This window comes from Pygoscelis adeliae, unplaced genomic scaffold, assembly GCF_000699105.1.
Source record: "Pygoscelis adeliae isolate BGI_AS28 unplaced genomic scaffold, ASM69910v1 Scaffold278, whole genome shotgun sequence".
Taxonomy (NCBI): Eukaryota; Metazoa; Chordata; class Aves; order Sphenisciformes; family Spheniscidae; genus Pygoscelis; species Pygoscelis adeliae.
This window is the reverse complement of record NW_008825411.1, coordinates 876,394-889,017: the sequence shown is the minus strand read 5'-3', so window position 1 is coordinate 889,017 and position 12,624 is coordinate 876,394. Positions and strand designations below refer to the sequence as shown.

At 41.6% G+C, this 12,624-nt stretch overlaps 1 protein-coding gene across 1 annotated transcript in view; it reads left to right on the top strand.

Annotated features, from left to right (window-relative positions):
• The window catches only part of CNTN4 (contactin 4), a 129,010-nt gene that overhangs the window by 50,214 nt on the left and 66,172 nt on the right, over window positions 1-12,624 (top strand). Inside the window, exons 5-7 of the mRNA XM_009330624.1 lie at window positions 1,902-2,004; window positions 2,638-2,822; window positions 12,576-12,624. Of these exons, the coding sequence (XP_009328899.1) occupies window positions 1,902-2,004; window positions 2,638-2,822; window positions 12,576-12,624 (337 nt within the window). The remainder of the gene's footprint in view (window positions 1-1,901; window positions 2,005-2,637; window positions 2,823-12,575) is intronic.

Below are 12,624 nucleotides of genomic sequence, written 5' to 3'. Positions count from 1 at the left end.
GGGCTGGCTCTCTTTCTCCCATGTTATTTGGCTGCTGCATCATCTCCCACCCTCTGGCTGGCTGCCGGCGGAGCCTGCAGAGTGGTTTTGGCGACAGCTGCATCCCCTCTGCTCACGTGCCTGGGCTGTGGTGGGGCGGGGGGTGGCTGGTGGCACAGGCACTGAGGAGCTTTTCAGCCACCTCGGGGAGGGTGATGGAGACCATAATTTCTCCAGGTAAGTCTCCAGTCTGAAAGCCAGCATCTTCCAAAGTGAGGCAGCTGCCTGAATCCGGTCAGGCTTTCATGGGATGCGTAGCCTCAAAAGCTCTTCCTCTGCCAAATTTGTGGTCTTTATTGCAGAACGTGGAAATACTCTTCTGGGAAAAGATCTCGCTAAGTTCTAATACCAGCAAAACAGTGCTGCTGTTCCCAGATGTTCACACCCAGCCTTGCCCTTGGACACCACTGGGCAGTAGCTGTCCTTGGCTTCGCTGAAGCTCGCTCAACAAACATTTAGTACAGAGTCTGGAGAAATTTAGGCAAGATTGCAAAGATTTGGCAGTCACAATTGGGAGAAGAGAGAATTTTCCAGGACATGAACTGTAACAGACACTTCCAGCCCTTCAGGGCCGCAGTGTTAAGGTGCAGAGGGCTAACGAGTAACGTGCCCCTAATTCTTGTTTGCATGGTATGTAAATGCTGGAGCGCTGACACGGACTCGTGGGTTTCCTGCTGTATGTGCTGGCCAGGATAGGACTATGGCAAGAGTATTCATATCGTTCATAAACGCATTTAATTTTGATGACTGATGCTGTGCAGCAACTACTCTTTATATAATGTAGCAGCAATGCTTATTTGCAGTTAATGGGTTGGAAGAAAGAAGACATAACCTGCTGTTGCACCAGAACAGGTATTACACAGGTCAACAAGTAAAGGTAGACTTCATGTAAGCCTCATACTGAGCATTTTCAGCTTTAAAACTCTTAACTGTGAAAAAGTAAAGGAAAAAAAATAGCTTTTCTTGCATCCTCTTTGCAAAGCAGAGGGACAGAAAGCAGCACTGCAATCACAGGCCACCATAAGCAGCCCTGACGTACCTGAATATCTCTGCAAACTCGTGCTATCTCATTTCTGTATTACTCGTGGTAACTCATTGCTGTATTTGTGCATACCGGTGGCACTCATCTGGTCTGATCCAGCACTGCTCCCGCCTCGCAGCCTGCATGCTCCTCGCCTGCTCTGCGCTTGGCCAACGTCCAGGAAGCGCCGCGCAGTTAAGATTTAAACTGCGATCATCAATTAGCTGATAATCACTATTGGTGAAATTATATGTGCCGGTTTTAAGACAGTACAGTGACTAGAAATGTAGCCATTTATCCTGAATATAACAGCCTTTTTATGTGCGCAAATTTTTAAACACAATTTCATGAAGAGGCTGCCACAATACATGATTTACTGGGGCAGTAAAAATAAAGAAATTACCCGAAGAGTATATGATCTCTGCGCATCTAAATCCTTGAAGTTAATAGAAGCCTTGATTAGCTCCAGTGCTTTTAAAACTTTTTCTAATGGCTATTTGTTCCGCATTTCATTTTCTAGAAGGTGGTGAACCTCCCTTATTATTGCTTTCCTTATTTCACAAGTTACCTGCAAAAATCTTGAATATTCAAAAGCAAAAAGTAACAGAGCCATGAAGAAATTTTAATCTTTGGCAGATGGTGTGGAGCGCTGGTTCAGATTTTCCTCTGGCAGTAAATGGGAAAAGAGCCCACACTACACGGCTGTTAGAAACAGGCCATGTTTAAAATGAATGGATTAATTGGGCAAGTAATGATGTATGGAACAGCTCTGTGCTAGCACGGGAACACTTGCGAATTTATTGCAAAAATTCAAGCCTTAGCATCTATTTTATGTTCACAGGGGTGATGGGAGAGTATGAGCCGAAAATAGAAGTGCAGTTCCCGGAAACGGTTCCATCTGCAAAAGGAACAACGGTGAAACTGGAGTGCTTTGCCTTGGGGAAGTAAGTTTTGATCCATTATTATCATTCCTCCAGCTTCTCACTTTCATAGTGCTGTATTATGGAGTTTGTAAGACTTGCTAATCCTTCACCTGCCTCAGCAGAAGCTACTTATTGTAAGCATTCATAACAGACAAGGGACTTGGGGAGCAGGGGCTTTGCTCACCAAAAATATAAACTCCCAAGGAAGAGAGAAGATGTAACTTATTTTGTAAAGATGTGTTTGTGCATCTCCTGTTCTGAGGTCTCACACAACACTTAAAATGCATCTCTTGTTTCTAAAGTAAACACTAGCAACATTTCCAAAATAAAAATGTGGGACTGGTAGGAAAATGCATGCATTGTCACAGGAGAACCCCAAATTCAACTTTGTCAAAACAGCAATTTTATAATATACAGTCTCCTGTTTTTAAGTCTATGTGAGCAATACACCATTGGTATACATATATACGTTTATATTATATATAAGCCACCCATAATAAAATTGCTCCAGATCCTATGCAGAATCTTCAAACTGACCACATCCTCATCATCCTCAAACATGGAACAGTGTTAAGTTGATCAGACAAGAGCTTACCAGGACAAGACCCATAGCTTTTTCTATGAGTCTTATTTTGCTTTATTTTTCTTATTTAGCCCAGTTCCTACAATTAGCTGGAGGAGAGCGGATGGGAAACAGATACCCAGAAAAGCCAGGAGACACAGATCAAGTGGACTTCTTGAAATCCCAAATTTTCAGCAAGAAGATGCTGGACTCTATGAGTGTGTAGCTGAAAATGTGAGAGGGAAAAATGTTGCACGAGGACAGCTGATGTTTTATGGTAAGCAGTCTGCTTGCTTTCAGGGGGTTTTATTGTATCGAGTGCAATATGCAGTAAATATTTTGTGAGAACCTGATTTTTGGGGGTATTTTTAAAATTATTTTACAAACAGCACGTCTCAAAAAGGGTATAATTTGAAATAAAACCTGTCTGAATGGTGCATATTAATTGAGAATCAGAGCAGTTGGAACGAAAGCACTTCGCTTGGAAGGACATTGGCATGGTAACATGCAGAAAGCACTTGCAAACAGCTCATTTGCCTTCATGTGGCTGTGAGTGTAAAGCAGGTATTCTGGTGGAGCATCGTCGTGGTTACAGCTTGGGATTTATTATGTATGTGTTGCCCCAGCTTGTGTGAATAAGTGTTAATTGCTTATAACCAATTAAGGACTGCTTTCAAGAGGGGTCACTGATTGCACAGCCTGGAAAGTTGGGATTTAACCCTGTTGGAGCTGGCAGAATCCTCTCCACCCAAAGACTTTGTACATCTGCTCTTCTTGGACTCACATCATTGATCACAGCCATTGATCTGGGCACAATACAAATGTAAAACTTGAGCTTCGTAGGCCTTCTATGTTAAGTAGAAGGTGCGTTGGTGCCTCTAATCCTGGTACAAGTGTCTACCCATCCCCAAATTTCTGCTGGAAACGGCCCCATCTTGCAAAGCAAATTAAATGCGTCTAGGAGCTGAACCAAGCTTACAGGGGGAAAGTTTGAGCTGTTCAGAGTTACTGTGGATTTACCTGTGTAGAGGTGAATGAGAGTCACAGAGAGGGGTTTTAGAGGTACGAATGGGCTGCTGGTTTGGTACTTAGTTTCTGTTTGATGTTTTTTGGAGGGGAGAAAGCTGCAGGTTACATACCCCGTGTGCAGGCGTGCAGAGGCCTCCCCACCGTCATAAAAATCTGTTTTGTTGCTGCTCTGTTATCATCTTCAGGAGCATAATAGAGTGTCGTTCTTTATCGAACACATGGAGAGAAATTCAGTGTTTTCTCCCCCAAATGCTCCTGAGGGCCCAGCTTCTGTCAGCAGGGAAGATTGGGTTGAACTCCAGAGATGAGAAGAATGTTTTTGATTTATAGTAAATTTGCCACAGAAAAAGAGTTGGGGAACTAACCCTCCTGGCAAAACTGGATTGAATTTGGTGAGTAATGTAATTTATTTTTTAAAAAAGCATATATAGGGATGTTTTAAAATCGGAAATATTTCTAAAAGACATTTCATTTAGAAATCAGAACTTTGGGGTCTTCCATTTCAAATGAAGAGTTCTTTTAAAATTGAGTAAAATATTAAATGAGAAAACCTTAAAAAGGAGTGCAATAGCAAGAACGAAGTTAAATCTTTCATGTTAAAGAAATAATCTGGGGTGATTCAAACTGTTTTTTCTTTTTTAATTACGAGACTTGAAGATTTCCTTTTTGTTCATCAAAAAAATGCATGTTTCTCCTGATTTTTCCCATGTGGACAGTAAATGAAAAGACTCACCAGTTGTACAGTTTTGCTCGACCCACGGCCGTACCTGCCTTCCTCACAAAGCAGTAAATCGAGCCTTTGGTATACTCCTACCATTGCATATATTAAATTATGATCTAACTACTGTAATGAATTTACCAGTCTGGATCCCATTCCTGGAGGACTGCAGATCCTACACAAAAGCTGCCACCGTGGCTAGTGCTGGTTTTCGCTCTCAAGATGGCATTTCAGCAAAGAAGCTCAAGATATTGTGGGAAGAGGAGTGTCCTCCTCTCTCTCTGTGATGCTGGGAGCTATCTTTACATCCACTTTTCCTCATGTGAGCAGAGGGGTTCCCTGTGGAGAGGTGTTAGCCTGCCACCTGCTAGTTACTGGTTTCAAAGATAATTGACTAAAACATCATCCTTGTTATCTTGAGGATGATGAGTTACTAGTTTATAGGTATTCTATTTTCACGCATACCTTGTGTTTGGCAGACATTTAGTACTGAAAAAAGATGCCTTTTAAAAATACTTGCTTTCTGTAAGCTAGGCTCTGGAGTTTGCAACGAAATTTTTTTAGGGAAAGTAACTTACTGTAAACATTTTATACGAATAGTTGAAACTGAAAGTCATTTTCCTTAATCATTTTTCTTTTTAAAGCTGAGAAGTATTATGTCGTTATTGAAATACAACTGTAATGTTAGCAGAGCTTTTCAGGTTGCTTTTAGTGGGTCAGGGCTGACACCCGGAGAAGGGAACGCTCTGGAGGATGTGGTGCGGGCGGGCGGACGTGCCGCCTACGTGCAGTGACATGCTCTGTCATGATGCGTGCCCTGGAGATCGCAATCTGGCTCTAAAGCCGTGACTCTTTTAAACCCAGTTATCTGCCTCTCTGCATAGTATAAAATAAAAAAAAAAAGAAGAAAAAGAAAATGAAATTCAGATTTGCCTGCTCACTGTAGATAACCCAGAGTTGCCTCCGTTGTCAGGTTCTTTCAGTGCTCCTGGAAGTTGTCAGGGAAGGTTGACTTTTGCTGTATTTCATTCTTGTATCAATGTTTATTTTTTCCTCTGTTAGCGTATCAGTGACACTGAAGTTGTTTGACATTCTCATTGCAGCAGGAAAGGTTAATTAAACATGCAAGATCTGTTCTTCCTCCGTTTTCTCTGCCTTGAGCCCCTGCAACAGGCTGTGTTTTATTGCTCTCCAAAAGCATTTGTTCTGAGTGCTGTATGTCCTACTTGATAGATAGACCTACACGATAGAAAACATGTTAATGTTAATGCAATTACAGTGACTTATACCTGTTTCCTTGACTATTATAACTCTGAACGACATATCACTTGTTTTCTTGCCATAAGTCTCTTGTTCTGTCTGCCATTCCTAACCAGATACCACGTACCTCAAATTAGCTCCTGAGAACTAGCAAATTAAACTGCAAAACCTCTTCTTTCTCACCCTCATTGACCAGCCGTAAACACACGTCACACTGCGTTCCTGACTTTGCAGCTTGTTCCTTGCAGCCCCTGCGCCTTTGTGAGCCAGGCCAGATCATTCCCTGTGGCTAAGGCAGGTGAGGTCCCCAGCAGGAGCCGGCCTCGGCACGGCCGGAGCACATCACTGCCAACAGTGCTGGCTGCACCGCCGCCTCTGCTTCGAGGGCCTGCTTTTCCACTGAACTCGGCAGCGAGGGTCCGCCACGCCATCAGCTGTGTGTTTTGATCCACAGCATTTTTTTTGGCGGAAGTACAGTAAACAGATTACTTTAGCTAGCTAATTCAAAAGGAAATTGCCTTTCCGTTCATAAAACCAGCATCAAGGAGATGCTTATTTATTATCATCACAGACTTTGTTTCATTTATGTTAAGTTTAGATGCCATTTCAGTCAGATCTTCTGTCAGACAGTCGCAACCCAAAGATTGTGCTGAGCATAGGACAAGAGGCAACGGGCAGATGCACAAGCACAACGAACTCATAAGGTGGTGTTGTGGCTGCTTATCCCTGTGCTCAATGCCTTTCCTGCGATGGGCAAGAGCCTCACGCCCCTCTACAGCTCTGCTGACGTGCCTTGGCCAGGTTCTCCCTGCTGACCATCGTCAAAGGTCTCCGTACCACCACACCAGCATATTGCTTTCCTGGACTTTTTTAAAATATGAGTGTATTTTTTTATGCAAAGTGTGAAATGAGATGGTTGCGCCAGTGCTTACTCCTTGGGCTTCACTTCAGTGTGCATTTAGACTTTCCTATATTGACTCTGTCTGATGAGACAATGCAACATCTTGATATTCCCCACCCCAACGACATGTATAGTCTGAATAACAGAAAACAGGAAAAAATAGCTGTCGGTCAAGGTGATCCAAATACAAGCACATTCAGTGGGGCTGGTAGCGACAGCACTAAGAAAGCAGCACCAGGGGAGGCTGCTCCGCCGTGCAGGCAGGGCTGCCGGGCTGGGAACAGGCGTCGCAGTACAGGCAGGGGTGCTTAGGGCTGACGAGCTGCACCACCACCAGCAAGGTTTGTCTGCCAGAATTATGACCAAAACCGTGCAATTTGGCATTGGGCTTTCCAGTCAGATCAACACTTGTCTTACACGGCCTGGAAGAGAAGGAAAATATCCAAGTATGAAACAGCTTGGTTGCAGCCAGCATGGATATGGGTGCTGACTCGGCGTCACCTGTGTTGGTCCGGGGTCCTCCAGCGTCTCTCTCGCCTGAGCTCATCCGCTCCCTCCCAGCACCTTGCTGGCAAGCCAAGGCCTGGAGGAAAAATTTGCAGTTAAAAAGGTTTCTAAAAGTGTCAGTGCAACAGCAACCGCATTAGCAGAGAGACAGACTTATTTGTAACTCCTTACAGTTCTTTGCAGCATTTTGTAAGATACTCAGCAGAAGCCATTTAATTGTCTGGACCACTCTTCAGATTAAATACTTCTCAAATCACTCCCACCAGGAATTTATGCGGCTCCTTAATTTTGCAGTGAAAAGAGTCCCCCTTTCATCAGTGGGCCTGTGTTTTATTTGTGCGAAAGCTACTTTATGCCATTCTATAAAACAACCTCAAATGTAAATTGTGTTATGCTCTTCATTATGGTTAGAGGTCTAAAAAGGAAATTTGCATAACTGAAAATCAGGCAGTTGTATGTCTCTACTCCATTTAGGTCCCAGATCACAAATAATTTGCTGAAAATTCAAAGCCACTTGAAATAAAATGAGTTTCTGGACTGATAAAAATACAAGAAAATTCACATACGTAGGACAAGTATACATTATTATTAATTGTAATTTACATGCCTCACTAGAAAACCCATTTTGCTACCTGTTATGCAGATACGTTGCCAATTGATTTCTCACCTTCAAGCATCTCCGTGTTCATTTTATTTGAAGTTCTCAAATCCTGTGTTGTTTCAGAATATCATGCCAATTTAACTCTTGGTTAACCACCACTTAAACACTTGGCAGCAGCTGATTCCATCCTTCTAGAAGGGGGCAGTTGGCCTTGGGAGCAATTGTTGCAGTGCCCGACCTCAGTTGGTTACACTCACCCTGGGGACAATCACTGCTCGGAGGGAGGATGTCTTGGCTCCTGCCAGTGCAAGATGTATTTTCTCAGACTTTAGTGGAGGAGGGAGTAACTCTGAGTTTTGAATAATTTGCTGCCCAAGGGAAGTCTTGCATTCAGAACAAGTTTCTGCACAGAGAACAGGCATGTTTCTCCTCCACTTTTCCTTTTCGAAGGGATTGCTGGAAACCTGCTTATAGAGAAATCAATTTTTAAGAGATTCAGAAAAAGTGCTCAAATTATTATCATTTTGGCTTGGAAAAATAGCTCTCCAGCAGGAGAAGCAAAAATACAAATAGGTATGAGAAATGAACGGTGAAGGCTACTTACAGAGCACCCCGCACCTCCCTTACTCCCCTGGGTAGCTGCAGCCTAGAGCCTCAGGGATAAAAAAAATAACTAAATCCCTGAGGACTGGTCTTTATGAACGTGCCTGTAATACCTACAGTCCTTTGGTGCCCAGCGTAACTGGGGAGAAAGTCATGCAGTGGTGCAGAATAGCTTATGGAACAGGAGGTAAATAAGAGGTAGGGACAATTTAGGTATTTTTATCAGCTACGTTAACTCCTTCAAATTTTCCTCTTATTTCTTTTCCTCTGATATTTAATATTTTAGTCCCAAGCAGAACTCCCAGACTGGTTCATTATGGTCAGTCTTCTAGAGAGGCAGAAAGGAGACATCCTGCCCGAGTGGCAGTATCTGGTGAACTTTCCAAAGACGCAGACAAACGGAGATCATTTAGGTGCAGCATTCAAGCAAATGACTTTGGTGGAGGATTTGCACAGCTTTGAGAGTTGTATAGATTTCAAATAGTCCTTAATTGGCAGTAGAGGTCAGGAGGAAGGGATTAAGAGGAGGAAAGGAAGAGAAGAGGAAAAGTGATAACTTAGTCTGGTTTCACGTTCCTGTGATCAGTGGGAAGGATAACAAATTAGGGACATAAGGGTTTTGTTTACAGTAGCTATATCCTCATTTGGACCAGGATGACGTGTGCACTTGTCTGCACAAACCTTATACACTGGCTGCATTCTTTATTTTTAATTACTCGTGTATTTTTCCCATCTGTTTTTCTTGCTTCTTATGCTTGGCTTTCTGGTCTTTAGACTTTTCTGATCTTGGGCTCAGTCTCCATCTCCTTAGAATAGATATAGTAATGGACAAGTCATTCAGCCTTTCATCTGCCATTAATGATGAATTACACAGCCTGCACTAGGTCATCAGCTGCTATAAATTGGCTTAGGAACACTGAAATCAATATACACCGACCGAGAATTGGATTCTGTATATGTATTATTACCTCATTTGCTTTAGTCTTTTTGGTTGTTTTGAACTCACAGACGATTGCGAAGTCCTACAGATTTATTTCTGGTTTATTTCTCACATTGCTCCCATAATTCTTTGGTTTTGTTACTCATTTCTGATGCAATGCATCATCACCGGCTGTGTCATTTCATTTTCAAATGCCTTTTAGGACATGACTTCTGGTCTAGCTTTCCAGTGCCTACTTTTGCCTTTCAATTTATTACAATGAAGGACAGACTCATTCTGGATTTTTTGGTCTTAGAGAAGGAAGAGCATATTTGGGCATACTTTCCTAATTACCTGGTTTAAAATGCCCCACTTTGAGTTGGTGAAGACTGGAAGGTGATCAAAGGTAAACAGTTTTTTTTCTAACTGCTGCCATCATTTTTCTTCCATCCCCCTGAGTACAAATTCCAGACAGCTCTCATCACGTAGGATGGGGTTATTTTTCTTTAAAGCTGTCCTCATGCAAGAGTCATGCTTATATTTCTAAGCTTTTTCTTCCACTTTATAGATTTAGCGTATGAATTTTTCTTGCAACTCAGATGAATTCTTAATCGCCTTCCATGTAATTTTTTTTCTTCAGTACCAGATTTTTCCTCCGGGATGTTTCCAAGTCCAGTAATATCTAAGTACTCCAAACAGGGCCAAGATATTCCAGACCCATCATATGAAAGCATTCGTCTTTGGTCAGCACCACTGAAATGATCCAAAGGACTTTTTCTAGAACGCTGCTACCAGTCACAGATTAAATCATGTCATTATCTCAAATAATGTCGCTATACCAGAAAATGTTGTAGCATGGAGCTGGTTTCATATCCTTATTAGAATTATTTTAATTATCGTGCTTGAAATCTTGTGTCACATTACCATGTCTTGGTATCATCCCCAGTGGGAGCCTGTCAAATTTCATTATATTATGGCGACTCTCATTTGGTGGCTCAAACATATTTGCTGCATGAACCAACCCTTGTGTATTACCCGAGATTAAGTCAAGACCGTGCCTACTATTCTCTGAAATGAACTTGTTGAAAGGAGAGGTTGACCTAATTGGAAAAGCCTCCCAAAGAGCAGCAGAGAATGAAGCTCCTGTGAAACAAAGGACTCTTCCAGTTCTCACTGAGACTTATTTTTTTACCTACGATGCTTGTTCTGTAGTTGTCTGCATCATAAATGGCTTTAGGATAGAAAGCTTAACTGATTAAAATAACTGGAGGAGGTGAACAGTGGCACGTGGTGCAAAGCTGCGTGGGTGGGTGCTGCACAAAAGAGTGAAATGAATAGCAGGGGTGGCAGCTCCCAGCGCCTCCAGCACCGCACGTTTAAATCTCAGCACTGTGACTTAGGGCAGGAGTTCAGATGTGCAGCTTTCAAAGTACAGCAGGAAGACTGGACAGGTAAAGTCTTTTGCTGCGTTGGGTGAGAATTTTCCTTATTTGGGGAGTCTGCCTGAAATAAGGATAAATACTGAATTTTCTTTCCTCCTCACGCAAGAGTTATCTTTCTTTTTACATAGCATACACTTATATGTTATAGAGCACACCTTACCTTTTATGGGTTTTCTTGCTTTACAGGTTACTTTCAGTTGTTTTGTCTGAATTTTTTTGTTTTCATGTGGGAAATCAGTAAAACACTCAGTACTGCAAAAAAGGCAAATGGATCTGTGTGGTTTTACAGAGGTCCTTTTACGGTATCGTAAGACTCTCTTCAAAATTATGAGTTGGATGCTGTTAGAATAGTAAATATGTAGATTCATGAGTAATTTGCAAATGTCCATGAGCCACTGAACCTGTTGCAGTTGTGCAGTGTGTCTCAGTTCGATGGAATTGTTCAAGTTCTTACTCCAGATGACGGAATTTACTTTCATCTTCTTACATTTAAAAGATTTCCCTTTCATATCTCTTTAGATACAGATAATAAACAAGCTTAAAATATTACAGGGGCAGGAGGGGCAGTCAGAGAAGTAAACACTGCTTGCCTCTCCTTTTCAGCTACTTTTGCTTCTGCATTGTCATTACCGTCAGTTTGCCTTTCTGCTTCTTTTGCAAGTCCCTTGGAGTTAAGATGCTGTGCAAAATTAGGCGCCGTGAGAAGAGAAGTGTGCAGTGTGGTAGGTGTGGGATTAAGCACGCTTCTGTCACAGCCTGAACACAGTTTTAAAAGCCACTCAGCTCTCTGAATGTGTATATCCAGTGTCACATCATGGTAGATGTACCAATATTTTAGCTATAATCATACCAACTGTATGTTGAACTTCCATTTTGATACGATATTTTTTAATCTGTCCTTTCAGATCTTTCTCTGGCCCCTGTCCTTATCCAGAGGAGATATATAAAGTTGTTACCTGTCTTTGAGTAATCTTAATTTTTTTTTTATCTGATTACATGGGAAAAAGTATTAACCAGGTTCTTGGAGACCTCTGCTGGTAATATCTTCCTACTAAGTCTCTCAGATTTTCTTATGTCAAAATAGGGCAAACGACCATTAAAAAAATCTGAACTCACTCTCATTTTTAATGGGACTTTCTGAAAAGTATTGTAGGTATATCTAGACAGATGGGGTTTATGAAAGTAACATAAATAAGTCAGAGGTTTTGTATGGTCTCCAAAAACACGTGGCAATTTTAGCAGAATTTGGTTTTCATGTGGAGTCTGGCTAAACTTAAGCTGTATTTTAAAAAAAGCCAACAAACAACAAACTCTGATAAAAATATGTGAAACACAACTAAAAATATAATCTCATAAGTGTCTGAAAACGGCCAGTGCCAGTTTTCACCAAATTCTACCAAAGCATATCTCCAGTATCTGCTTTTGGACTTTCTAGGTTTGTTCAATGTCATTAATATAATTATTGAGTCAAAAGATTTTTCATACACGTGGAAGATCTTTGTGTGGCAGTACTTGTAGATATGGCCCTAATCTAGGAAAAGACTGAGAATTTGGACCTGAAGTAGTGCCTATAACCATGCAGGCCTAAGTTACTGGAATAACCTTAATTTCAATGCAGAGGTAGTTCTAAATTACAAGTTTTGAAGTTGGATGCTAAATTTTAGAGCTTTGAAGCCTAAGTCATATAGATCCTGAAGAAGAAAATGTCTCTATTTGAAGGACCAGGGGTCTAACGGTGCCATTTATTCCACTGGGGCAGCACATGAACTGTTGTTTTGTTTTTGTACAATGATTGGGATTTCTGAAGCTATTCTTTTTTAAGTGTTTTTATTAAAAACAAAATGAAAACAGGTTCTGATCTTGCACGTGCCACCTTCAGAAAGCAGAACTGGACTCAGGGAAAAAAAATAATCTTTAGCAATTATTAAGCATGTTATTAAATCCAACTCTTAAATGTGCTAATAAAGAAAGAAACGGCCATTTGCTTGCACCTAGAGAGCACGTCGTTGGTTACAGACACAAGGCTTTATTCATTACTTCTGCACTGCAGCTCAGCCCAGCTGGATTCAGAAAATCAGCGATGCACACGCAGCCATAGA